At 44.0% G+C, this 26,047-nt stretch overlaps 2 protein-coding genes across 3 annotated transcripts in view; both read right to left on the bottom strand.

Annotated features, from left to right (window-relative positions):
* Positions 1-2,063: 2,063 nt before the first annotated feature.
* On the bottom strand, positions 2,064-10,326 carry ARL9 (ARF like GTPase 9). Its single transcript, XM_081177241.1, has 4 exons — positions 10,010-10,326; positions 6,736-6,904; positions 5,103-5,278; positions 2,064-3,927 (listed from the first exon to the last, which is right to left on the bottom strand). The coding sequence occupies exons 1-4, from the start codon at positions 10,202-10,204 to the stop codon at positions 3,748-3,750; spliced, it is 720 nt and encodes a 239-aa protein (XP_081033367.1). The 5' UTR covers positions 10,205-10,326; the 3' UTR covers positions 2,064-3,747.
* Positions 10,327-13,458: 3,132 nt separating this feature from the next.
* The window catches only part of SRP72 (signal recognition particle 72), a 216,911-nt gene continuing 204,322 nt past the window's right edge, over positions 13,459-26,047 (bottom strand). For both annotated transcript variants that reach the window (XM_081176374.1, XM_081176373.1), the window contains 13 exons: positions 25,894-26,018; positions 25,737-25,794; positions 25,455-25,586; positions 25,173-25,301; positions 24,485-24,557; positions 23,783-23,847; positions 21,441-21,536; positions 20,116-20,219; positions 19,008-19,085; positions 17,843-17,980; positions 17,576-17,613; positions 15,562-15,721; positions 13,459-13,743 (listed from right to left, as the gene is read on the bottom strand). In XM_081176374.1, the coding sequence (XP_081032500.1) occupies positions 13,563-13,743; positions 15,562-15,721; positions 17,576-17,613; positions 17,843-17,980; positions 19,008-19,085; positions 20,116-20,219; positions 21,441-21,536; positions 23,783-23,847; positions 24,485-24,557; positions 25,173-25,301; positions 25,455-25,586; positions 25,737-25,794; positions 25,894-26,018 (1,377 nt within the window). In that variant the 3' untranslated portion in view covers positions 13,459-13,562. The remainder of the gene's footprint in view (positions 13,744-15,561; positions 15,722-17,575; positions 17,614-17,842; positions 17,981-19,007; positions 19,086-20,115; positions 20,220-21,440; positions 21,537-23,782; positions 23,848-24,484; positions 24,558-25,172; positions 25,302-25,454; positions 25,587-25,736; positions 25,795-25,893; positions 26,019-26,047) is intronic.

The following is a 26,047-nucleotide window of genomic DNA, read 5'->3' as shown; positions in this document are numbered from 1 at the left end:
GTGGGGGAAGCCACAACAGTTTAAAGTGATAGGATATAGTACAGATGGGATATGTTATAAGGAATTAAGTATAAATAGATTAATAGAGTATTAAAGGAAAAAATAAGGTTAGAATGTGTTAAGATAATTATAGGATAGAAAACAGAGGAAGATGGAAAGGAATTGCTGAAACAATTAACAGAAGTGGAATACGAAAAGGGAGGTGTGAGGAGGTCGTGGAAATAAGTGAATGAAAGATAAGATATTGAAATTGTTTGATGTGTTTAACTGTTTTTGTTTTGTTTTGTTAGTTTAATGTGTTAGTGTTATGTAGTGTTTTTGTATTGTATTGTATTGTTTTTGTAGTGTTTAAATTGTTGGAAAAGTAATAAATATTATTTTTTTTTAAAAAAAGTGATAGGATATAGTACAGATGGGGTCATAGGGGACGAGAAATGATATTGGAGACAAGAACAATAAACGGTCTTGTGATACCTTGAAGGCTATGGAATTTATTACGGCATAAGCTGTTGTGGAATGGAGTCCAGAACATCAGATGCATGAAATGTAATCCTAAATTGACAGGCATATATATACACACACATAGTTGTGAAGGGGCTGGGGAAAAAATAAGCAGGTCAGAGGGAAACAAAATGCAAAAAAGAGAGGGAGTGGTAATTACATAAAAATATATAATTGCAGTGGGGATTAATATGCTGACACAGCACTGATAAGATGATTAACACATGTAGTGATACAAATCTGTCATCTCCATTCCATCAAAAGCTGATGAAACTTGACAGCAAACGCAGGTGATGAATGCTGACAGGACTGGAGTCAACAAGGAGGCAGAGAGAAACAAGAGGGAGGTATCGGCATATTTAGGGTAACCTCGAAGTTTGCAGGAACAGCAAACGTATTTTAATAAAACAAAAAAACACCTAAGGGTAGCGGTTAACCAAAAATACTGATTTAGGGTAGTTGTAGAATGTGCAGTAACAGCTGGGAAAGGGAGAAATGGTGTGTGCATGTAGGAATGCTCTTGAGGAAATGGCCTGGAACCCTAAATAGGAGCACCTTGTAGGAGGGAGGGTACACTATAACATTTTGTTTGACGGTTCAACAACACCATCTAACTCGGGTATACTATAACATTTTGTTTTCACGGTTCAACAACACCATCTAACTCAGGTGGCTGGGTGCCTATCAGTTTGGCTACCCAAAAATAAGGCAAAGGTTTCTACATACTGCAGGGGACACCTTAGGCAAGTGGATGTACGTTTTGTTGAGTTCAAAGAATACAACACTGATCACCACCACTAAAAAAACCAAAAACCACCCTGTCTTACAGAGACCTGTGAGCTCACAAACTTTTGATGGCAGTTATATTTACAGAAGGGACACAGGTGGCGCTGTGGGTTAAACCACAGAGCCTAGGACTTGCTGATCAGAAGGTTGGCAGTTTGAATCCCTGCGGCAGGGCGAGCTCCCGTGGCTCAGTCCATGCTCCTGCCAACCTAGCAGTTCGAAAGCACGTCAAAGTGCAAGTAGATAAATAGGTACTGCTCCAGCGGGAAGGTAAACGGCGTTTCCGTGCGCTGCTCTGGTTCGCCAGAAGCAGCTTAGTTATGCTGGCCACATGACCCGGAAGCTGTACGCCGGCTCCCTCGGCCAATAAAGCGAGATGAGCACCGCAACCCCAGTCGGTCACGACTGGACCTAATGGTCAGGGGTCCCTTTACCTTTACCTATGTTTACAAAGAAATGTGGCACTGAAGAATCTGGACCAGTGTTTTCTGCTTGTGATTGAATAAGAACAACCCTGTTGGTTACCAGTAAAAGTAGCGTAATGATCATATATTGCACTCCATGAATGGGCAGACTTCAGGTTTGTGGGATTACCCCCCTCAACTAGAACTCCGAGATCCACCAACTGGTGCAAAAGTCATACCAATAATTTCCTCTTCCCCTAACTTTTGAGGGCACACCTCTCTCTCTCATCTTAGTGGGGAAGGGGAACTACAGGTAATCAGAAGGGGCATCGCAAACACCACGACAATGTTAATTAAGCCAAGACAGCAAAGTAGAATAAAAATATTCTGTCTTTATATAACGGAAGTGCTTCAGCATACAACTGGAGGGGAGACATTGCTAGAAAACATTTGTACAATTTCTACTGTTAACAAAAACATTGAAAGGTATCTATAGCAATAGTGATATATGTACACACAGTATTTCCTTCAGTGTAATAAGAGGTACAGTAAGTAGTTTTCCTTATCTTGTCACTGTCAATACAGGTTGGTCTGCATTAACATCACCTGAGAAATTAAGCAGGGGGAGGGAGACATGAATTTTGTTTTACTAATCCTGGCACCTGATAACACTGTTTTGGACCTATGAGGGGGGAAGCTACCATTTTCAGGGTGAAATTATATGTGATGGCAGCAGATCCAAGATTTCAAACAAAAGTTCATTGAGCCCTGATTAGTAAATAAAAGTGGCATGATGTCCCCTGCCCAATGCAGCCCAGAATAAATTGAGAGGTCAAGCAAGCTGGGCTGGCAATTCTGCTTCCTCCATTCTCATCCCCTGGAGCTCTCAACAGAGGAAAGAGTATCCCTTTGCCACTGTCTCTGCTCTCTCTCCCTGAAATGGCTCTTCCTGTCCTCTTGCCAGAGCTGGCAAAGAATTAGAAATCCTTGTAAAAAGTCCTCCCCTGAGTCTCAATCAAAAAGCAAGAATGCCCTCCCTTCTGTTTATCAGTGCAGAGAAAAATGGCCAGTTAGCTAATTAACTGACTCACCAGCTCCATTCAGATCAACTCGCCAAAAGGGCCACACTAAAGTATGTAGACTACAAGAAAAGTCCAACAATTCATTCTGTCTTTGTCTAGATTTCCCCAGTACTACTAGTTAACAAAAGCAGGAAAATACTAAGGGTTAAGGACAGTGGTTCTGTTAGATAGTGTTCCTCCCTGGGATTATTCTGCAGAGAGACCATGAAGGGGTTGTGGGATCTCCATCTCTCTCTCACTCACTCACTCCCTTCATCATGGCAAAGAAAACAGGTGAGTGAACTGGGAAGTCTCATGGTTCTCTGAATGAACAATTTTATGTCAAAACCCTCTTTAAAAAGAGGCTATAATACTCTCAATCTACATATCAGAAAGAAGAAAAAGAATAGGGAGAGTGTTGCAGAATCAAAAGAATAGGAAAATCTCTTACACTGATTTTTAAAAAATCCTTCTGATTAAGAAAGTGAGCCTAAGAGAAAACATACATGAAGTTCTTCAGAAACATCAAGCCCAGTGCCTCCCTGTGTCAGGGTACACACAACTAGTTCTTTGGATTGTAGATCTACGTTCTGAGCAAAATCACCTTCCTATGTAAATTTGTGCTGCTTTTCCATAAGTCAGCCTCTCATTCAGTATAAACCACCACACAACAGAGCCTCAACTGATGGCAACAGCAGTTGTCTATACAGTATTTGGCGTCTTAACTTGGGAGTGTCCAATAATCCCATTTTCTTTCCACGTGTTTAAAACAGGGTGGTTTTTCAAAGACACACATACTCTACTTTTACAACTTAAACCACAAGGTTCCTCACGACTTTGAAATCATCTTCATTGCAATTCCATACCCAAGGAATCACCACCACCACCACCATCACCACCTTAAGATCTGAATTTAAAATAGCTCTATTTATGGCTGCAAGCTGGCAAGACAGGAATACTCTAGGTCCTAACATGGTACCCTATCCCAGTTTCCATCACACAACTTCTGACACCAGCTGTGCAATCAGTTCCCGTGTGTCTTTCAAGCTGGAAGAGATCTCGAAGCCATCTTCTGCCACATGAGTACCGATCAGGAACATCTTTCTCTCATCTCCAATTTCAGATAATGCCAAAGCATCATGAATGTCTGTGATACAGTATGCACCTTCAATATCCTGTCCAAGAGAAATGGAAAAGGTTATACCTTAATCTACCTATCCGTGTTTCCTTCAAAGTAACACCTGCTACATGGAGAACTACAGAACAAAGAGCACATTGTGACCCCATTAAAAAATGGCACATTTGGAATGCTAGCAACATCAACAATCCTGGACCCTGCAATTGGCAAGTGAGACATTGTTAGTGGTGCTCCCACTACCCAGCTTGCCGTGACCCATGACAGGGCCTTTTCAGTGGTGGTTTCCTGTTTCTAGAATGCTCTCTCTGACAAGGTGTGCCTATCTCCCTTATTATTAACTTTTACAAATAATTTGAAAATATGCTGAGGCATACCCAGGCATTTGATGGCTGAAAGACACTAATGATAGCAACCCTGAGATGACTGGATGAGAGAATGTTTTAAACCGATTTTAGAATGCTATTTTTTATTGTAACTGCTTTCTGAATTTTTTTAAAACTTTTTTTAAAAAATGGATGTGGTTTGCCACCTTGAACTTCGGGAGGAAGGGCAGGATTTAAATTGATTACAACAAAAACAAGCTATCCTAAAAAGGTAAAGGGATCCCTGACCACTAGGTCCAGTCGTGGCCGACTCTGGGGTTGCGGTGCTCATCTCGCTTTATTGGCCGAGGGAGCCGGCGTCCAGCTTCCAGGTCATGTGGCCAGCATGACTAAGCCGCTTCTGGCGAACCAGAGCAGCGCACGGAAATGCCGTTTACCTTCCCGCTGGAGCGGTACCTATTTATCTACTTGCACTTTGATGTGCTTTTGAACTGCTAGGTTGGCAGGAGCAGGGACCGAGCAACAGGAGCTCAACCCGTGGCGGGGATTCAAACCCCTGACCTTCTGATCGGCAAGTCCTAGGCTCTGTGGTTTAACCCACAGTGCCACCTATCCTAGTAAGGTATTAAAGCAAGGAGCACAAACCACCAACAAAATAAAAAGGAAGCAGGGATAGAAAGAAAGGTGAAGCTTGCTAAACAAGAGTGTCTCAGTCTCTGTGTGCAAGACACCAAAGTGAAACTCTGTTATTATCAGAAACTGAGATGCACAACTCACAATGGATCAGATTAGAATTTGTCCCCCAGGGGAGCCATGTACATTCTACAATGACACACTTTCAAAAGACAAAACTACAAATTGTACTCCAAGTTCTAGAGTTCACGTTTACCTGCTTATTGGCTAGAATCATAAGAGGTAAGGTGGAGTTACTCTGGACCAACTGATGCAGAAGCTTCTTTGCAACAGGCAAGCGTTTATGATCTGCTGAGTCCACAACATAGATTAGTAGCAGGATTCTTGGCAAGTACTTCTTCCAATAGTCCCGTAAAGACTCACTGCCTCCAACTGCGAGTCAACAGAGAAGGAAGACAATGAATCAGCTAACTTGCAAACTAAAGCCCCCAATTGTTCATCAAAACCTTGTCTGTATTCCTGGAACATCTGCTTTCAAATTTTTTTGGTTTTTTTTGAAACTCAGGAATTCATAAAAAAACTTAAGGGAGAACGCAGCCATGGCAGACAAATTCCCTGAACAGTTCCCACCACCACCCGTCATCTCTTACAATACATATAGCTGCAGGAAAGCCTGATCTCCTGCCTAGCAGCTTAAGTATGGTTAATTTACTGCCAGCTAACCACCATATGAAGTCAGGGGTTGCTGTTAGCGTTTGAATTTTGATTTGTCTTCACTATGGTTTGGCATTGTTTGTGAACCCAGCATTCTTCCTTAATTATGATTTGTTTGACCACCCCATTCCAGATGCTTATTAAGCTACAAAGGCATGATTGCCTGGGGGGCAGCTTGCGGTTAGCTCATCATCTGATAAACAAAGCATGTCTTAGTGTCATGTGCAAACCAGGACACTCAATTAATTGGGGACTTCTTTTTAGTGGACAGTTTTGGGGTCTTGTATCTCATATTAATCTTTAAGACAGATCATATCCATTCGCTTTGTCATTCACTTATTAACCATTCAGTTACTATACCAAACAGACATTTTCTGATAAGTTCTTCATTCTTGCATTCCTGACCCAGCACCTATCTTTATAAACATAAAACATTTGCTCTTCCGCTGCAAAAGCACCACTCAGGCTGGCTTACAATGTTTAAAATTTCATAAACACCTAAATAGTATTGTAAGATAAAAAATATTTTTTAAAAAGCATAAAATAGTGGAGAAAAACACCCAGCAATAAAATAGTCATTTAACAGTGATAAAAGTCTGGGATTTGTTTTTATAAAGTGCTATTTTTGCTAACTACTTCCCTGGGGAGAGAGTTCCACAAACAAATGCCATAAATGTTAAAAAATAAACACTTCTGTTTCTGTTCTGCTTCATTTTGCTGAGCACAATCTTTTAATAACTAGAGGACAGGCTGTCAAACCAAAATGTAGAAACTGACTAGGGGGTCAACAGACGACAGTGTTTCATGTTACCATTGCAAGCCTCAAAGGCAAAACCACAACCAAGAGAGACATAATCACTGATAGTGTTTTATGTATATTTGCCATGCAAAAAAGAGCTGAGATGAAAGGGTCAAAGTTATTTACTATATCAATTCCAGATGAACTTAATCGTCAGAGTGTTTTTTGGGCCAAAAAAGGATACGATTTGCATGGAGACACTCTGAGATTCAATATCTAACATTCTAACATGGCCAAAAGGATCTCAGGGGGCAGCACTGTAAAAGGCTCTTCCTCAAGATCTTAGAAAGATGTTACCAGGAGGAGTAGTCTCCTTAAGCAAAATGTTATAATAAAGGATGCAAAAAAATGTTTCTCATTAGATACCTATGCTTACTTTCTAGGAATTCCATCTTCATTTCTTCTGTGCTGACACACACGGCATTGAAGCCCTCCGTGGGAGCTGTGCTGCGCTTCACTTGGTTAGTTGCAAGTGAGTGCAGCACACTGGTTTTTCCAGCTCCATCCAAACCCAGAACCAGGATTTGCTTACTTGGTGGGACATCCTACAAGGCAAAACAACCAACAGATCATGCCAGAGATACATACCGGCCAGATGGACATACACACTGTATGTTTCCGGGGGGGGGGGGGTGTCATCAAGGGTGGGGTTGTGTGTGGCAGAAAAGAGGGGGAAATGAGAAGGAAATTTCGCATTAGGCAACAGTAAAATGCCTTCTGGCTCCATAACTGTCAATAACAACAGATAGCAACAGAGCTCCCTTAACCGCCCTTATTTCTTCAACCAAACTGCTTAACAGTAAGATTTTACTTTCATAAAAAAGAGAAACTGCCAAAGTTAATAAGGGAAAGTCACTACAGTACAGTGATACCTCGGGTTACATACGCTTCAGGTTACAGACTCTGCTAACCCAGAAATAGTACCTTGGGTTAAGAACTTTGCTTCAGGATGAGAACAGAAATCGTGCTTCGGCGGTGCGGCAGCAGCAGGAGGCCCCATTAGTTAAAGTGGTGGTTCAGGTTAAGAACAGTTTCAGGTTAAGAACAGACCTCCGGAACGAATTAAGTACTTAACTCGAGGTACCACTGTATATGATTTAGTAAAATATAGCTGTGGGGGGGAAATATCTGGAAGGGCAGTAAGGTGGAATGGAAACTTTTTGAGGGGGTTTTTTATTTAAAAAATTGTAACACAAAAGCAGTGGTAACCTGACCCCCCAAGTTACTAAACTAAGAATCTTCTGTGACTTCATTTCATTGGGGCAGATCTTTAATCCGGTGGTAAGAAGATTAGATGACAGAGGAAGAAAAGGGAAGGAGGGAAGACGCAATCTGCAAAGAACAAAACCCAACCGCTGAAGATGAATCCTCACCAAGTCAGCTCTGCCTGCCAAGGTGGAAGAGCCACTCTCAGGGGGGTTTCTATTCTAATCTCTTTCCTCTCTAGGACATTAATAGGATTCCACCTTGCTGGTTTTAGTGTAATCCAACCCTGGCCTCAAAGCATCGCTGAAGGCCGCAGAGCACAATGTTTATGCCTCAGTATCAGAGTGAACATGAAGAGAACTATAAAAGCTACCAAATGTTTCCAGAAATTGAAGTTAGCCCCTTATTTTATGCTAGGTTCTTCCCCTCTTCCCCCCAAACCAATCAACAGGTATTTTTTTACCAGCTCATCTGCCATCACTGCCTCTAATAGCAAACTGATGCAGTGTGTGCCAAAAGCTATATAACTGGAATAGCAATGCAGGGAATCAGGTGGGAGGCTGATTGAGGAAATACAGAGGTTTGCAAAAGCTGCTGTTTTACAAACAAAACAACCTTAGGTAGACAAAAGCCCCAGATAGTCATTGAAGACTGAGCATGCTCAGTAATCATGGAATGCTGAGTGTCAGAAAAATAAGAAAACTGGAGTGGGAATTGAATGTTCTGCTTCAGCTATTTTCTGCTCATAGCATTCTGGAAAAGGGCTTGGCTGGCATGCTGAAAAGGAGCAATTCAGGAAGGGAGGAGGATGCACTGCAACATTTTGTTGCAGGTCTCAACTGTGTAGCTATGCTAAGACATTTGTGTAACTTTGATAGCCAGAAAACAACAAACTCTCTTTCAGTTTACAAAAGCTCCCAAGTTTGGTCACCGCAAATGTGTTTTTTTGTGGCCCAAGCCAGTGACTGCTGACAAGCTGAATTTATAAAATGAGCTTCTGTGCTTCCACAATACCCCTCTTTATGACCTCATTTCAACTGATACCACTGGATCTTTGCTTGGGTTAAATCTGCATGTAGGAAACTGCAGAAAAACGGCAAGGGGGGGGGGGAGGCATGACAATCTCCACATGGGATTTGCACATTTGTGTAGTCATTTTGTTATTTTTTTACAAAAGCTCTCATGCAGATACAGAAACATAGGTCTTTTTTTTTTATTAGCAGAAGTTGCAAGAGAGCCAACCTGGTGTAGTCGTTAAGAGCGCAGGACTAGGACCTAGGAGACCAGGGTTCAAATCATAGGGTGACCTTGGGCCTACCACTGTCTTTCAACCTAACCTACCCCACAGGGTCGCTGGGAGAATAAAGGCGAGAGGGGCAGAACGATGCAAAATTTAAGCTACTTGGAGAAGAAGTGGGTTATAAATGTAGATGATCAGATTCACATTCATTCGGAAGTATATCTCACTGAATTAAAGAAGGTTTGTGACACTAGGTTGAATTGTTAGTTAGTGCATGTAATCAGCACTCCATTCTAATGTGGGGCAAAGACAAACTGGCTGGCAGGTGCCATCTTGTGAGCCTGATTTCATAAAATATTCCGAAAGCGTGTTAATGTGTAGGTGGCCACTTACCACGTAGTGATAACTAGTTGTCTTAAGGCTAGCTTATATATGTATTTCAAGCATCCAATAGCCCCTCCTCCAGCTGAAGCCCTCAGAGGAGCATCCACTATTAAAACAATGGGAAAACGAACTATCTAACAATAAAACACATCGGAACAGCAGTAAAATGAGGGCTGCCATATGTCTGGGAAAATCCTGGACATTACCGGGATTTCAAAGGTGGAAGTGTGCATTCAACTTCAACAGATAAAACGATCTTCAGTTCCTGCAACTTTTGCCACTCCTCCTTCCAAAAACAGGCACGCTGCCTAGCATTTCCTCTTTCCCAGCTAGGTGAAGCAGACAAGGTAGCGGAATTAAACCCTCCAAAGTACAATATTAGCAGCAGTAGCAGCAGATCTTCCCAAACTATGACAGCTCTTCCCCGCCCCAAAAACAGCAGTTTTATGGTGGGGACGGGGAGCGACAACCATGAAAGGAAATTCGTGGGTGTGCGTGAAACCTCCCAAGTGTCTAGACTGCATTCCGTGCAACGATGGCAAATGCAATTCTCGCACACGGGAGGCGACCAACCCGCGTCTGGCTTGCACCTCTTCCGAAATGTAGGATGGAGAGTCTCACAGGACAGAAACCTAAGCAGAAGTCTATATAGAGTAATGCTGCCTTTCACTTTCTGCGCGCTGGGATTTATTTCGCCCAGGCGAGCCTGAAACGCGCGCAGGCAGGGCCAGACACGCGTTCTAACTTCCGTGCTAGCTGCACGTGAGAACCGGGCCTAAAAAAAAATTCCGAGACCACCGGGTTAGCTATATATGCTTACCTGGCTCTCGGGGGCCCTTGCGCAGCCCAGGGCGGCCCTTTCTTGAGAGCCGAGTAAGGGCTGCTGTTGCTGTTGCTCCTCGGGCCCCTGAGCAGCTTCTGAGGGGAAATAGCTCCTCCACACCGCGTAGGCGACCCCGCCGGCGACAGCAACGGCCGTCCCCACCAGAGCGACCTGCCTTAGGCTGCCCGCCATAGTCAGCAGCAGGAGGAGGAGGAGGAGGAAGGAGGCGGCGGCTCAGGGCGCCGCCCCTGCCGTGAGGCGGGAGGCAGCATCGTCGCCCAGGCCAAGGAAGGGAGCGAAGAGCGCCGGCCGGCGGAAAGAGAGGGAGGGCGCGCACCCGCCGCGCGCGTTCTGGCGCTCCCTCAGAGGCGGCTAGGCCGGCCTTTCCCCCTGCTCCGTCCCGAGTCGGAGTCCCTCTCTCTTCCCGCCCCGCCCGGCATTGCTCCCCTCTCACCACAGTGGCGTCCTCTACCAGGAGGGCCATTGTTGAATAAAATATTTGGGGGGTGGGGGCAGGGGAGATTTACGTATGAGGTAAATAAGCTTTAGCTTAAGGCCCCACTCTCTTGGAGGCCCCCAAGAAATTTAAAGGGGGGAAAACTGGGTGTACATTTCCAAAATATAAGATAAAAAAAACAAAATAAAACCTACATACAGCAAGTGTTTTGTGTTGTGTAGGCTCTTATTTGTTATGTGCAAATGGCTTGAGATACATATTAGGTCCATAAATGATCATATTCCACAAAAGACGGTGGCAATTTGTTGACAAAGGACAGCTGGACATATAAAAGGCACCATTCCCTTCAGTAGCTTTGGGCCTTATCAAACCTAAATCTGGCCCTGGGGGGCATGTAAGCCCCCCTTTGTATAACCAATTGCATGCCACCCACCCACCCCATTTGAATGGGAATCTCCCTCAATATTGAGGGGGTGCGGAGGGGGGGAGCTGCACTCCTCAAATATTTTATAGCAGATGGTGCCTAGTTTAGTCCATCAGAGCATAGGAGCCAACTTGTAGAAGCAGAGGACCCATTGCCCCCCATCCAATAAAATATTTGAGGGTGCCTCCCCCTCCAAAGTTGATGGGCAATGCCATTCAAATAGTGTGTGCCATGTCATGTGATCAGTTGTGTGGGGCAGAGCTTATCTCCCCCCCCAATATATATATATATATGCTTTCGTAGATTTTCACGGGTACAGGAATGCAGGTTTTGGTGTCTTCGGGTATCTTCCCGTGTAAGAGTTGGGGTGTCTAGGCGACGTTTCGACGAGGTCTCACTCGTCATCTTCAGGCTGGTGCTTTCAAGTGGGCACCCCTGCGCCAGAGGGAAGGCTCACTTCCTTCCAAGTTAATATGGGATAGCCGACCCATGAGGCAAGGTGAGGTGACTGCCTCAGGTGGCAGGATCTACAGGGGCAGCGGAACCCGATGTCACAGAATCATAGCGTTGGAAAGGACCCTGAGGCTCTAGGCCAGCGTTTCCCAAACTTAGGTCTCCAGCTATTTTGGGGGCTATAATTCCCATCATATCTAGCTAGCAGGATCAGTGGTCAAGGATGATGGGATTTGTAGTCCAAAAACAGCGGGAGACCCAAATTTGGGAAACCCTGATGTAGCCCAACGCCCTGCAATGCAGGAATTGAGCTATCCAGCTAAAATTCTTGCACCTATCGTGGAATCCAAGGTGGCATACAGGGGTGCCAATTTGAATAACATATTGGGAAAAGTTCTTTATGTTCACCTGGACTCCTTTCTTGTAACTTGACTCCACTGGTTCAGGTCCTACCCTCCGGAGTAGGATAAAACAGGCTTGCTCCATCTTCTATGTGATCCCTTTCCAGGCTAAACATGCCAAACTCCATCAAAAGGCTTGATTTCCAGACCCTTGATCTGGCTATTTCTGCCCAAGTGTAGAACCTTACATTTGTCCCTATTGAAATTCATTGTTAGTTTTGCATGAAAAGGAACATAAATGTGGTGGCATAGAAATTGATAAAAAAATTCACAGAAGGCAAAGATACACACTGAGGGAGACAGAGTTAGGACATATTTCTTTAAAGTATCATTCCTGTGCAAAGATGGATATGGTAAAGACTGGAGCTAAAAGAGATTTGTTCCTCATGTTCTTTGAATTTTGGTGTCAATATTCTTGTGACATCCAACAAGTTTCCATCTCAATTTAACACAGACAGTATGAGAAGTAGTATGTGGCAGAATTTATTATTTGTCAATTGAGAAAATGAGATTATGACATTTATATGTGATCCTAAAACTGGAGTTTTCTGGATAACTTACAGTGGGGAAGATGCAAATAATTATAAAAAAGAGTATTACTAGCACACATGTTTGGAGGCGCTTATAAACCCAAACCTAAAAATTTAACAGTTAAAATTATGGGTGTCAAAATATAAAATGGAGCATATGTGAAAATTCGGTTCAGCTTTACCTTCCACTTATCCAATATTTATTACTAGGTACCAGAGATGTTTGCACCATTTAAGTATCCGGGTCACTAAAGCAGTCCAGAAAGCTAAACTAAGAGAAATGTGCTACATTGCTAAACAAAGGCTGTTTTTCTCTCCTAGCAAAAGTCTAGCAACGATAAATTACTAGCAGATCCTGCAGATGGAGACCTTGAGCATGACATTTCTATGCACTGAGACAGTAAGCAAACTGTTCGCTTTGTCTGCAGATTAATGGATACAACAACCCTTGGTCTCCAAGAGAAAAATCTTAGCTGTTATTATTTATTAAAAGTATTTATGCATTGCTTTTTTGCCCACAAGGGTTCCCAAGGCAACAGAGAGCAAGTACAAACAATACATATCAAAAACACCAATTAAAAGCAGCAGAGGACTATCATTAAAACAAAACCACAGAACTATAAATGCATCAAAAAGCCAGGCAGAACAAAACAAGTTTTTACAGCCCACCTTAAAAATAGGCAAGACTGGGCCAAGCTGACCTCCCAGGGGAGGAATTCCACAATGCTACAGAAAAGACCCCACCCAAGGTATCCACCAAACTAGCATCTCTCCATGGTGGTACATACAACAGGGCCTTTGATGAGGGTAATAATTTTGGGCATGCTCATACAGGAGGAAGAGATATCCTGGCCACAAAGCATTCGGAGCTTTATAGGTAAGAACCAGCACCCTGAATTGTTCTTGAAAACAAACAAGTGTAAGACTAGTGTTGTGGTTCCATAAAGTGCACACTTGATGACAGTTTTGCACCAGCTGCAATTTCTGATCACCCTTCAGTGATGGCCTCGTAGGACAACCCATGCAAGACTGAAAACCGTTTCCTTAAAGCCTGGAATGAACAGACGATGACACCATGCATAGATATTGGTATGAGGAGTAATAATATCTCCAATATCACTACAGAGAACAAATATATATATAAAAATTCAAAAGGAGAACAAAAGGACACATATCCACCCTGCTTTTTGTTTGACCTTTATTCTGCTCTTGGCATTCGCAACTGGAAAAAAAGAAAATAAAAGGAAGACAGGCAATTTCAATTTAAACAGCCTGCTTGCCATGATCACCAGCCTCCTTTCCCACCTTTCTTTTTCTTCTGCTGCTGTTTCTTCTTTGTGGCAGCTGCGCCAACAGGCTTTTGATGCCTCGGCGGTATCATGTTGCTTGTTGATGCAGATGGAACTGCTGTTACGGTGCCAGGCCTTGGGGATGTAGGTGGACTACTTGCAGTCTTGCTAGCATCCCTGTAGACAAGGAAGAGACAAATGGGATTATTATCACACAGAGCTTAGATGTATGGTATATCTTCTGTCCTCCTGTCAGCAGCAAAAACAAAACAAACAGGTTAAACCTCACGTACATGTCATATATTGCTGCTTGCAGTGAAGAATTCATTCCTTTACATAAGAGAAGAACACCACTTAGAAACTGTAGCCCCCCCTTTTTTTACAATAAGTTGTGGGCAGAATTGAGCCACTGCTAGCTAGTACAGTTGTACCTTGGATCCCGAATGCCTTGGAACTCCTCAGACACTTTGGCTCATGAACACTGCAAACCCGGAAGTGAGTGTTCTGGTTTGCAAACATTCTTTGGAACCCAAACATCCGACAGGGCTTCCGATTGGCTGCAGGAGCTTCCTGCAGCCAATCAGAAGCTATGATTTGGTTTCCGAACGTTCTGGAATTCGAACAGACTTCCGGAACGGATTCTGTTCCGACTTCCAAGGTACGACTGTATACTGCAGGTGCTACAATATATGCATCAGCATGCCATTCATATATAACGCTTTGGGATAATTTTTTTATTCTTGGAGAACATGTGGCTGGGGGGGTGTTACTCTTTTCTAGGAGCTGGATACTTTCCTTCTAGGATGCCTGCATACAGACACATTCAAGTAAAAAATCCTGATTCCTGTAGGACTGCCAAAAGAGATTGAGATATTCAGTCACCAAATGAGTTCCTAAGTTCCAGCCCTTCAGATGATTTCAGCCAGTGGTTCTCAACCTTGGGTCCCCTGATGCTTTTGGCCTACAACTCCCATGATCCCTAGCTCACAGGACCAGTGGTCAGGGATGATGGGAGTTGTAGGCCAAAAACATCTGGGGACCCAAGGTTGAGAAAGGCTGCGGACAACTCTATTGCCTTTGTCTCTTCATCTTTCCCAGGCCCACAAAGCCTGCTCATCTTCCTGCACTCTTGCATCCTCCTATAGGATGTCTGCCTCTCTCCATATGAACCGACCCAGATACAGTGGTACCTTGGGTTATGAAATTGATTCATTCCACAGGTCTGTTCTTAACCTGAAACTGTTCTTAACCTGAGGTACCACTTTAGCTAATGGGGCCTCCCGCTGCCGCCAGCACGCAATTTCTGTTCTCATCCTGAGGTAAAGTTCTTAACCCGAGGTACTACCTCCGGGTTAGCTGAGTTTGTAACCTGAAGTGTTTGTAATCTGAGGTACCACTGTACTGCTATCATCATTTGAGGCCTTTCTTTGTGTGCCTCCTCCATGAGGTCTAGAGGGTGGCAACGTGAGAACGGGCCTTTTCAGCAGTGCCTCTCTGTTTGTGGAGGGCTCTCCCCAAGGAGGTTCACCTGGCGCCCTCATTATACACATTTAGGCACCAGGCGAAAACGTTCCTCTTCAACCAGGCCTTTGGCTGCCTATATCCTTTTAAATGTGTTGGGGGGTTATTGCTTTGTTTTGTTCTTGTTTTTATTATGATTTTTGTGGTTTTATCTTGTGGTTTTATGCTGTGAACCACCCAGAGATCTACAAAATTTAAAAATAATAATTTTAAACCCCACCCCCACACACTGAGTATCAGTGCCAGTTCCAAAAAGCCAGTTCTTTAAGCCTTTTCTGAATGGCAACTGCAGGGATGTCCCCTTCTCCACTCCCTTACTGTGACTCTCATTCTCTACCTACTCTTGGAGATTGTGTGCAATAGTGATCTTCCTTTCAAGGGGAGTAGCTCTCTTTGATTACCTGATTTACCTTGCCCTGGGACACTGAGAGGACTCTAGAATCAAGGCTCGCAAGGCTGGGTCCCGTTACTCACAATTCAGAAGAAGCTGCTGTTGTTGCTCCTTGGGTTCCTTTCCCAATCTGGTCCTTCTTCTTGCCCTTCTTCCGCCCGCGATAGTAGGAGCGCTCCCGCATTGGAAGCCAGCGCTCAGGGTCAGGAGCAACTTTAGGGTCATAGTTCTTTGGCAGTTTTCCTAAGGAGTAGGTTAAAAAAGAAAAAAGAATATTCCTTTTCTGAATACTAAGGAGTATTCAGCATGGGAGACTCATCATGATTTAAAAACAGCCGAACTGCAGGTGAACGCCTTATCAGCCAAAGCTGTACAGCACTTCCATGGTCGGAGACAGACAACGCTCTCACTGTGCGCAAACCACAAATACCTTTATGCTGACATGTTTGAGCTTTTCATTGCAACAACAAAAATTGGGTTGTTGCAATTAGCAAGCTATACCTAGACTTTAAATACTGTGGAGAACCGACTTCACGTAAGAGCATGGAGACCTACCGTAGATTTCAGTGTATAAGATGACTTTTTAACCCTGGAAAAGAGGTTAAAAAGTCGGGGGTCGTCTTACACGCCGGGTATGGGCGGCGCGGAGCCCGCCCCCCGCTACAGTGGCTCCGAAACAGCAGCAGCGGCAGGCTCCGCTACGGCGGCTTTCTCCTGGCACAGAGCTGCCCAGCATATTAGGCGACTGGGCTTATAAGACAAACCCCCAAATTGCAGCTGCCAATTTGGAAGGGTCATCTAGTACGCTGGAATCTACAGTACTCAAAACGTTTGTGTTAGAAAAGCGCTCCTAGATCAGTCCCCAAAATATCCATCTATTTTTGTCTCTGACAGTGGCCTGCAAAATGCTTTAGGGAAGTTTGTGTGCAGAAAATGAAGGCAACAGCCCATCCCTGCTTTTAATCCCTGCAACTGGTATTGAGAAGTATGGTGCCTTGAAACAAGAAGTCCAGGAAGCTACCATTAATGTCGCACAATTGCTGCAATTTCCTGACTTTGGCTGAAAGTCAGCTTAATTTGAAGTTAGCTTCTTGAGTCGTTTTTTTAAAAATTCCACCCTAGTACAGTGGTGTTTAGATGAGGAACATGTAGCTCTGCAGATACTGTTGCACTCCCAACTCCTATCTGCCCTATGCAGCACTGCTAATGGGCAGAGATACCTAACAATTGATAAATATTTAACTTTAATAAATAAAGTATGTATTTAAAATATTTTAATAAATAACAGACGCATAAGAAACTGACTTATACCAAGCTAGTCCCTTGGTGTGTTGAACCAAAGGTGGACTGTTCCAGAAGCTCTGCTAATGCCATCTTGGTAGTCAAGGTAACGCCAAAATTAATTGGTAGTTGTTGCAGTAATGAGTACATATATTCACTTGCTTTGACATAGGCTAGTTGGTTTGCTTTGATGCTATCCTTATCTGTGGGGTGGGGTGCTGGGCTCTAAGCCCCAAAAGGGGAATCTTATCTGAGAGATTTGGGTATTTGCCACCTATGCCCTTATCTGGTCAGGTGGAGCGATGGAGAGTCCTGGCCAAAGTGCCATATGCTGTTTTGTGTATAAAGAATGAATGAATGTTTGCTTGGGCGCGGACAAGATATCTTCTTGCTGCAGTGCTCATCCCTCGTCTCTAAAGGCTGGGAGATCCAGCAGGCTGATTTGCTGTACGTCTACACCTTTATTTTAATAAAGCACTAGAAATGATCACTCTGGTGTTTTGACATCCTTTTTTGGTATCCCTGCACCCAACCACTCACTCCCACAAGTCCTCCTTTGGGCCTGCGGTTCAGAACAATTGGTCCATCTAGTTCATTACTGTCTACACTGATTAGCAGCTGCTTTTAAGGTCTCCAAAAGAAGTCCTTCCCAGACCTACTTGGAGACACTGGGGATTGAACCTTCTGGGAGACGAAGTCCAACAACATCTGGAAGGTCATAGGTTCTCGACTCCTGGCTTAGATAGTTTTAGCCAACTTCTCCAGAAGCACTTTTGAACTCCAAACAGCTATACAGCCATTGCTAACAACACTCACCCTTCTTTTTCTTCTTCTTCTTCTTGACGTCGCCTTGGCTGGGAAAAAAACAACAGCACATGAACACACATGAGCATGCTTGAGATGCAGCAGAAAGAACAGAGCTAATGGATGCCAAGGGGAGCGTATCTAATGGCTTTGTACAGGAGAAAGAAATAGGGCAAGCTTGTAGCTGGAAGACAGAAAACTTATTTTGGTTGCTGAGCTGGACTTCTTCATATTAACACTGACTCAGGATGTCAAGGATTACTTAAAAAGCTTCTTTACCCTTGTTCTTTCTGCTGGTTCTCAACCGCGGGTTTCCCTCCTTTCTTCCGAATGTATGTAGCCCCATGCGAGTTTTCAAGAGCATCCACATCTACTTTCAGAGACATGGTGTCCGAAGAAGGCAAGTGTTTGCTAAGTCTATTGTGAAGGAGGGGTTAAGGAATAACAATATGAACACATTAAGCAAGTAAGAGAGAGAGAGAAAATCATTCTCAGGATCTCAAAGGCAGTTTAGTGGGTACAATAACGACAGAGAGAAACTAAGCTAGGAGACTGGGAAGAATTCTCTGTTGCATAGGAAGGGAACATTATATAATGGGGTAACAAATTTCTTTTTTACTTTCTGGATGGGCAGAGTGACCATGAGAGCCTGAGCTTCTAAAAGAAACAGAGGTGCTTGGCATTTGGGGATCAAAACAATAGAATGGTGTTTTTGTACTTCTGCTTGATGAAAACATGGAATTAAAAGGAAAGACTACCAACCCAGCCTGGACCATAAAGAAGGCTGATCGCAGAAGAATTGATGCTTTTGAATTGTGGTGATGGAGGAGACTCTTGAGAGTCCCATGGACTGCAAGAAGATCAAACCTCTCCATTCTGAAGGAAATCAGCCCTGAGTGCTCACTAGAAGGACAGATCGTGAAGCTGAGGCTCCAATACTTTGGCCACCTCATGAGAAGAGAGGACTCCCTGGAAAAGACCCTGATGTTGGGAAAGATGGAGGGCACAAGGAGAAGGGGACAGCAGAGGACGAGATGGTTAGATAGTGTTCTTGAAGCTACCAGCATGAGTTTGACCAAACTGCGGGAGGCAGTGGAAGACAGGAGTGCCTGGCATGCTCTGGTCCATGGGGTCACAAAGAGTCGGACACGACTAAACAACAACAACACCAACCCAGCTGTACCTGAACTTCCTAGTTGGATGTGTGTGTTGTATGCACCCTATAAGACAACAGTGAGGTTCAAAGGCCAGTGAGATGTGAAAGTCTTAGAACACGCACAGGGGAATTCCAGAAGACACAGGATTTCTTTGGCAGAGAACATGGCACCATACTCCAAAAGCTGGAAACTTTGAAAAGCATCACTGCAGCAATTACTCTGATATAAGGAAGTGGTCAAAGAATACCTCCTTGTCTCACCTTCCTCAGCCACACAAGGAAGGATACACTTTAGCTTTCTCACCATCCACCAGGGAGTATGCAGAAATGAGCTGGGCCAGGGTATGGACATCATCTGGATTTTGCCTACAAAAGTAAAGAAGTGCGAGAGTTTTAGCCTGTTCTAAAGAGAGCAGTCAGCCCAGTGTTGCACACCACAGGAAGGACACCTCATATAAGCAGGCAAATGAAGCGCCCTGCCTCCACCTTCCATAGGAGCCACAAACAATATTTTCAAGGTGCACGCTGGCTCAGGTAAAGCTGCATCTTAGAGATGGGTGGCAGGAGTAGGGAAAGGGACCAAAAGAGAATCTAATGATTGAGGAGGTTGCTCACTCTGTGGTTGTTCCAGCAGCTCATTGGGGCAACACCCATTCGCTTCAATAGCTTGCCAAAAACCAGGTGTGCCCACATATATAGGGGATTGCAGGGTGAAAAAAGTGTGTCCAAAGCACAGGCAGAGACACCACAACTTTCCCCTCTTCTCTCACGCAGCCCCCACTGCACAGTCTCCAGAGGGACCCACTGAAGCAGATTTTGGGGGCACGTGGGGAGAGGAGAGGAATAATAATAATAATAATTTATTACTTATACCCCACCCATCTGGCTGGGTTTCCCCAGCCACTCTAGGCGGCTTCCAACAGATTAAAAATACATTAAAACACCAGTCATTAAAAAACTTCCCGAAACAGGGCTGCCCTTCAGATGCCTTCTTAACGTCAGATAGTTATTTATTCCTTTGACAACTGATGGGAGGGCATACCACAGGGTGGCAGCCACTACCGAGAAGGCCTTCTGCCTGGTTCCCTGTAACTTTGCTTCTCGCAGTGAGGGAAACGCCAGAAGGCCCTCGGCACTGGACCTCAGTGTCCGGGCTGAACGATGGGGGTGGAGATGTTCCTTCAGGTATACTGGAAAGGTAAGTCCCACTGCACAAGTGGGATGCTGTTCATGTAACACTGGGCACAACCCATTTTTAATATGCCTTATCTCATTTGCTGCATAAATACATTTTTAACACTACTGAAGTAACTGTCAACTTCTGTTTCAAAAGTTAGTGGGGCCACTGAGTCTTTTGCAGTAAAACTCACTTATTAGCTCTCAGGAAGGGACTTACTTCCACAGCTCCTCTAGATCGCTGATGGCTTCCTTCTTCCGTCCGTGTTTTAGCTTGAAGTTGACAGCTTCCCTAATTAACGACAAATGAACTGGAGACTTTGGCTGGGGGTGAAAAAAGGTTTGCTTAAAGTTAAGTTTGAAAACAACTAAAACAATCACATGAGTGATCACTCTCTTTTTTAACCCACTGAAGAGACCGATTCATGCTTGGAGCCATGAGAGTTTAGGGGACTCCTAAGAGCAGCAGTTGTACAAAGGTGTATCATTCGTACAAGAAATTCCCCCTGTGCACCCTCAAATCTGTTCTGGGTTCCTTCTTCACCCTCCATATCAGATGGGGACACACAGAAGGGCAAGAAGTTCCACTGAGCCATTGGAAGTCCTTGTGTGAACAGGACAACTTTGATGCGATACAACTGCAATGGTGTATTTGTCTGTTATGAGCTGCAAGACTGCAATTACACTATCAAGCTCAGAATACTGACTTTCAACAGCTGTGGAATTATAACTACTCCAATGCGTAACCGAGTCTTCCCACAAAATACGGATGAAATCAGGAAAATTCTACAGACCAATTTTTTTGCAGACTTCCAAACAGCTGAGGCACAGCACACTTCCCCTCAATTAAACCTGAGGGCACATTTCACCTTGTGCACACAAAGAAGTCTACACTTAGAGCAGGAGCTGCTAACCTTTTGGAGCCTTGAGCATATTTTCGAACCAAGAAGCTGTCACAGGCACCATATGTACAATGCATCTGCTCTAATGGCTGCAACAGAATTCCTCTTTCAATTCTGATTTCAGAGGAGGGGTGGGCACTACAGGTGCCAGGGAAGGCCACTGCTTGACTTAAGCAAATCTTGACTTGTGAATGTGAGAGCTACCCTACACTAGGGGATCTCTCCTGAATTTTTGCATCCATCTCTTTCAGGTCAGTTAATTCCATGGACTCTGCATCAGAAGTTTTTGGATGATCCAAATGACATCTACTGACAGATAAACTGGAGAACTGCTCCAGTGAAGGAGACAAGAACAGAACAGGCAATCATGCAGAGAGGCAACAGGCAGCCTCTCCACTGCAGTTGAGATTTGGGGCTCATGGGAAACTTGAATTATTTAATTTATTTCTTGCAGCACAGTAGCAGTTACAAACCACTTACGAAGACAACTGGCTAGCAAATTCAGATAATAAATGTCTTTTTACATTATAAAGAGCTGTGATGTACTGATCGTATTTCTACTATTTTATCAGGGATGTAACGCAAGTTGAACACAAAATACCGAGCAGCTTATCTGTTGGCATCTCATCGGACTAATACTTGCCTGAAATTCTTGATACCATTCAATTGCTTGAGCCAACACCTCTATAGCACTATCAATATCTTCTTCATGGCTATACATTGTCACTAATGCAGATACCTGTAACAGTTTAGAACACAACATTAAAGTCAGAAATATTTTTAGCGAGCAATAAGTACTGGAATGTATGCCAGGGCCACATTTTAAAAAAATTATAAATATAACTTTATTATTTCATTAAGTAGAACACTGTCACCACATGAAAGCGCACACACACTGAAGCAATATTTACTTCTCTTTTACTAGTAAAGGTAAAGGTACCCCTGCCCGTACGGGCCAGTCTTGCCAGACTCTAGGGTTGTGCGCCCATCTCACTCTATAGGCCGGGGGCCAGCGCTGTCCGAAGACACTTCCGGGTCACGTGGCCAGCGTGACATCGCTGCTCTGGCAAACCAGAGCCGCACACGGAAACGCCGTTTACCTTCCCGCTTGTAAGCGGTCCCTATTTATCTACTTGCACCCGGGGGTGCTTTCGAACTGCTAGGTTGGCAGGCGCTGGGACCGAACGACGGGAGCGCACCCCGCCGCAGGGATTCGAACCGCCGACCCTTCGATCGGCAAGCCCTAGGCGCTGAGGCTTTTACCCACAGCGCCACCTGTGTCCAATTTACTACATTTACCTGTGTCTCTTTTACTACATTTCTTCAAAAGTAGTGGAGTCAAGTGACAGCACTCAAGGGATAAAGCAGCCTTGGCTTAATATGACAAGAAAGAGTGCAAGTTTTCTTAAATAAGAATCAACCTTGCTGTTATGTGCTTTGCTCTGTCCAACACATGGCATCTACACAGCACTTTTTCAAAGTGTCCAAGCATTTCACTTACATTTTGTTAATATTCCTTATAGCCACCATGCAGTTCGAAAGCACGTCAAAGTGCAAGTAGATAAATAGGTACCGCTCAGGCGGGAAGGTAAACGGTGTTTCCGTGCGCTGCTCTGGTTCGCCAGAAGCGGCTTAGTCATGCTGGCCACATGACCCGGAAGCTGTACGCCGGCTACCTCAGCCAGTAAAGCGAGATGAGCGCCGCAACCCCAGAGTCGGCCACGACTTGACCTAATGGTCAGGGGTCCCTTTACCTTTAAGGTAAGCTATATCAAAACTTTCTGCACTGCTTGCTCCCATATTGGGAGAACCTTGGTTAAGATGCATGTTGGAGGCATTGTTTTGCAGTGCCATCTTAGAAAATTTAGTGAGCAAACAAGAGACAGGGCCTTTTTGGTGGTAGTGCTGCAGCTTTGAAATACTCTCCCAAATGAAATTATTTCACCCAAAACTGAATGAACCTTTATTCTGGCAGGCTTTTAATGTGTAACACCCTAATTTACTATTTGTTACTGCTTTTAGAAATTGGCTATTAGTTGTACTTTTGCTCAATTGCATTGAGTAGTTTTGTGTTGTATGCTTCTTTTAGCAGAAAGCAGGATTTAAATATTGTCATTCCCATATTGGAAGAGCATGAAAAGCCTGAAATATTCACACAACTTAGAAATTAAGCAAGTCATGGAAACTATTTATATAAGACCATAACATATGTGATATCTTGGCGCAAAATTTTGGACATTTACAAGCTTGCTTCAGGGCCAAGTTCACAATCGCTGCTAGATTAGTAGCCAAAGATTCATGTTGTTGAGTTACACACCTCTAGCAACAGGAGGCAGAAGAGATCAAGATGTCTGTTATTGCTAAGTCCTGTGGACCAAACACATTACTGATCAAGAGTCCAAACAGAACTTACGCATACAAAATAAAGAGGCAAATGAGCAACTTGTAGTCCAGCCATGATGGGACTTGTCAACCTGGGAAGGCAGCCCATCCAGGAGAACGAAAGCTCTAATCCTAAACCTCCACTGCCTTGTGGGATGTCTTCAGGAGAAGAAAAGGCCAAGGAGTAAACCCTACACAAATCCAGCGTGGAGTCCCTAAAATGGTTGGATGGTGCCTTGTATGCCTCCTTCCAGCAACTCCTGTAGCCAAGATGGTGCCAAACATATTGCTCTGCTTTCCTTTGAACCACATCAGCGAGGCCGAAAGTGGTGTCTTGTAATCTGGGCAGCCCAGGACCTCCAAAAACACTACCCTGGCTTGTGCCCTGGGGAGGTCACTTCGGTGCTGCTAACACAGTGGTTTGACTCCCCACCCACAAACGCTCCATTGTCTCTTGAGACAGACAGATGTCAAAAAGAAGAAGTAGTCTAACCACCCAAGCTAAGGTCAGAATGGCATGCTAGGAGAATAATATGACACGGGGGGGTGGTGTCAATAGGATGCATAAAGCTCTGCGTGTGTTTAGATTTAGCTGCAACCTACCATGCCTGGTTTGTGCCTTAACTCTTCTATAGACCTCAGGATGATACATGCTTTCGTGACACTGCCTTTGAGAGAGAGAGAGAAAGGGGAAGGGAAGGAGAACAAAAAGTGTGGTTATTGGCAACTGGCTCCAGTCCTCTGTGCTAGGACACCTGTTCTACCATCAAGCAACTCTCTTTTTATTAGACAGATAAAAAGGAGCGATTATAGAAACCATCAATCAGGGCTGCATGCTTGCCACGATTCTGCAGAAGCCAGCTTCATGAGAAACTCGGCCTTTTATTTAAAGAGCGAAAGGTGCTAGCCCTTATGACTGCAAAAAATATGCATGAAAACATGTGGGAAATAACTGAAGTATCAAAAGCTAAAGGAATGTTTAAATAAGAATTTCACTGGTCACAGCTGAGAGGGTTCAGGGCTCCATATTTTTCCTAATTAGTAAAATGCAAAAATGCTATCATCATCATCACTGCTCTGTAAGAAAATCATACAAATTTGTTCAACTTGCAAGCTTTCTAGATGGTGAAGACTTCAGGTATTGCCCCTTCCTGCCTTTAACCTAAGCTCCCCCAGAAGGCAGCCTCCCTTTGAGAGAAAAAATGAGTTAAGAATGAGAGTGCTCATTGTAGTATATGGAAACAGTATGAAACTGTAGCTGAATGCTCAGGAAGCTTCTTTCCAAAGGAAGTGAGGCTACAGTACCTTGAGCAACTTTCAACTGTGCCATCGTCAGCTTAATCTCTGCTGCTTTCTCTGGGTGCTGATCGGCAAACTCCTACAGGTCAGAAATGGAAACACAAATCAGGAGGCTTTCAAACAGAATCAGCTTCAGAATTTCCAGAACAGGGAACTTGTAATGAATAGTTTTTGCACTGTGGAGTCTTATGTCTCTTGACTCTCCTGTAACAAACTCCGAGTCCCTTGAACAGAAGCTCTTCTATTAGGGGACAGGGATACACAGCAATATGTTAATAAAGGGTCCCATTTGCTATGCCATTACCTAAAATATGCTTAAGTCTAAACCATGATTTGCAGTGCACCTTAGAACTATAGTTATCAACCAGGCACGTTTATGTACTGCACCTATACCAAGCCACACTTAAGGCAGTTCTCTTGTCTCTCTAAATCTCTCACTGCCTGCAGATCTCAGACAAGCAGATCTCACTAGTGTATTCCCATACCTAACTTCTTGGGAAAAGGCTTAGCTCAACAAGCTAATCCATAGTTTCACTGAATGCTTGGGCTGGTGCAAAAATAATGCTGTCGAATCTAACTATGACTCCCAGTGCCCAGCATGAATTCCCTTCCTCCTCAACCTCATCTAGATGAACAGTGATTCAGAGCTTTGTCATCTCCTGCATATTTCCTCAAGCAGCAAACCACAGCCTACCTGTAGCAGCTCTATTGCCTTGGTATGCTGTTTCTCTCGACACAACTGTGCTGCCTGGATTAGCACAGGGAGGAGATGTTCGGGACTCTGTGACTGTAAACTTGATGCCAGTTTGCGACACTGATCTGCCTAAGGAACAAGAGGAAAAGAGTGGCTGGTTAGGAATGCTGATTCTACAGAGAGAAGGCAGGATTTAGAAGTGTAAGACAACAAACCAAGCTGCTCCCTGCCCTCCTTGATAACAGACCATGCATCAAAGCAATTGAAGTGGCATAACATTACCTGGTTGGTGTACATGGCCAGCAGAGCTTTATTGAATTCTATTGCTTGGAGCTGTTTCTTCGAGAGTTTATGCTCAACACCCTCAGCGTTGGTCAGTTTCACCTTTTTCTTTGAGTCAAAGACGTTTTGGTCCTGTGAAAGACAGCATCCCAAGATGCATAACTCAGTCAACAGGAACATGATGTTTCCCAGGTTGCTTGCTGCAATTAAGACACATCACACTCCTTTTGTGTGATTTCTTCTGCAAAACATGCTTGAGGAATTACTAAGATAATGCCATACCTTGTTAATGGTAATGATGTTGTTGGCGATGACAGCAAGCAACCCGACATCTGTTGGCCTGCAGAGAACAGAGCATACATGTGCACTTGTAAATATGTCTTCTTTTTTAAAAAGATGCCAAGACCACCAATGCCACCATTTTACAGAAGTCACTTACTTCAGTTTGATTATCTGATTGTAAAGTTGCAGGGCTTCCTCTGTGTGACCTTGCAGCTGCAAGATATAAGCCATCTGACCGTGAATAATAGCCAGTTCAGCCTCAATGTCTTCTTCGGTAACATCCTAAAAGGAAACAGTAAAAAAAAAAATTA

The sequence above is a fragment of the Podarcis bocagei genome, assembly GCF_964188305.1.
Source record: "Podarcis bocagei genome assembly, chromosome: 17".
Classification (NCBI taxonomy): domain Eukaryota; kingdom Metazoa; phylum Chordata; class Lepidosauria; order Squamata; family Lacertidae; genus Podarcis; species Podarcis bocagei.
The sequence above is the reverse complement of the archived record's forward strand: the minus strand, read 5'-3'. Positions and strand labels throughout refer to the sequence as shown.

What these genes read in the sequence shown, in the direction of transcription:
- ARL9 (XM_081177241.1), bottom strand. Translation starts at nt 10,204, where the DNA reads ATGGCGGGCAGCCTAAGGCAGGTCGCTCTGGTGGGGACGGCCGTTGCT. An exon ending in GAAGATGGAATTCCTAGAAA is followed by an intron (nt 5,279 to 6,735) that starts GTAAGCATAGGT and finishes GTTGACTCGCAG; the next exon opens with TTGGAGGCAGTGAGTCTTTA. An exon ending in TGATTCTAGCCAATAAGCAG is followed by an intron (nt 3,928 to 5,102) that starts GTAAACGTGAAC and finishes TCTCTTGGACAG; the next exon opens with GATATTGAAGGTGCATACTG.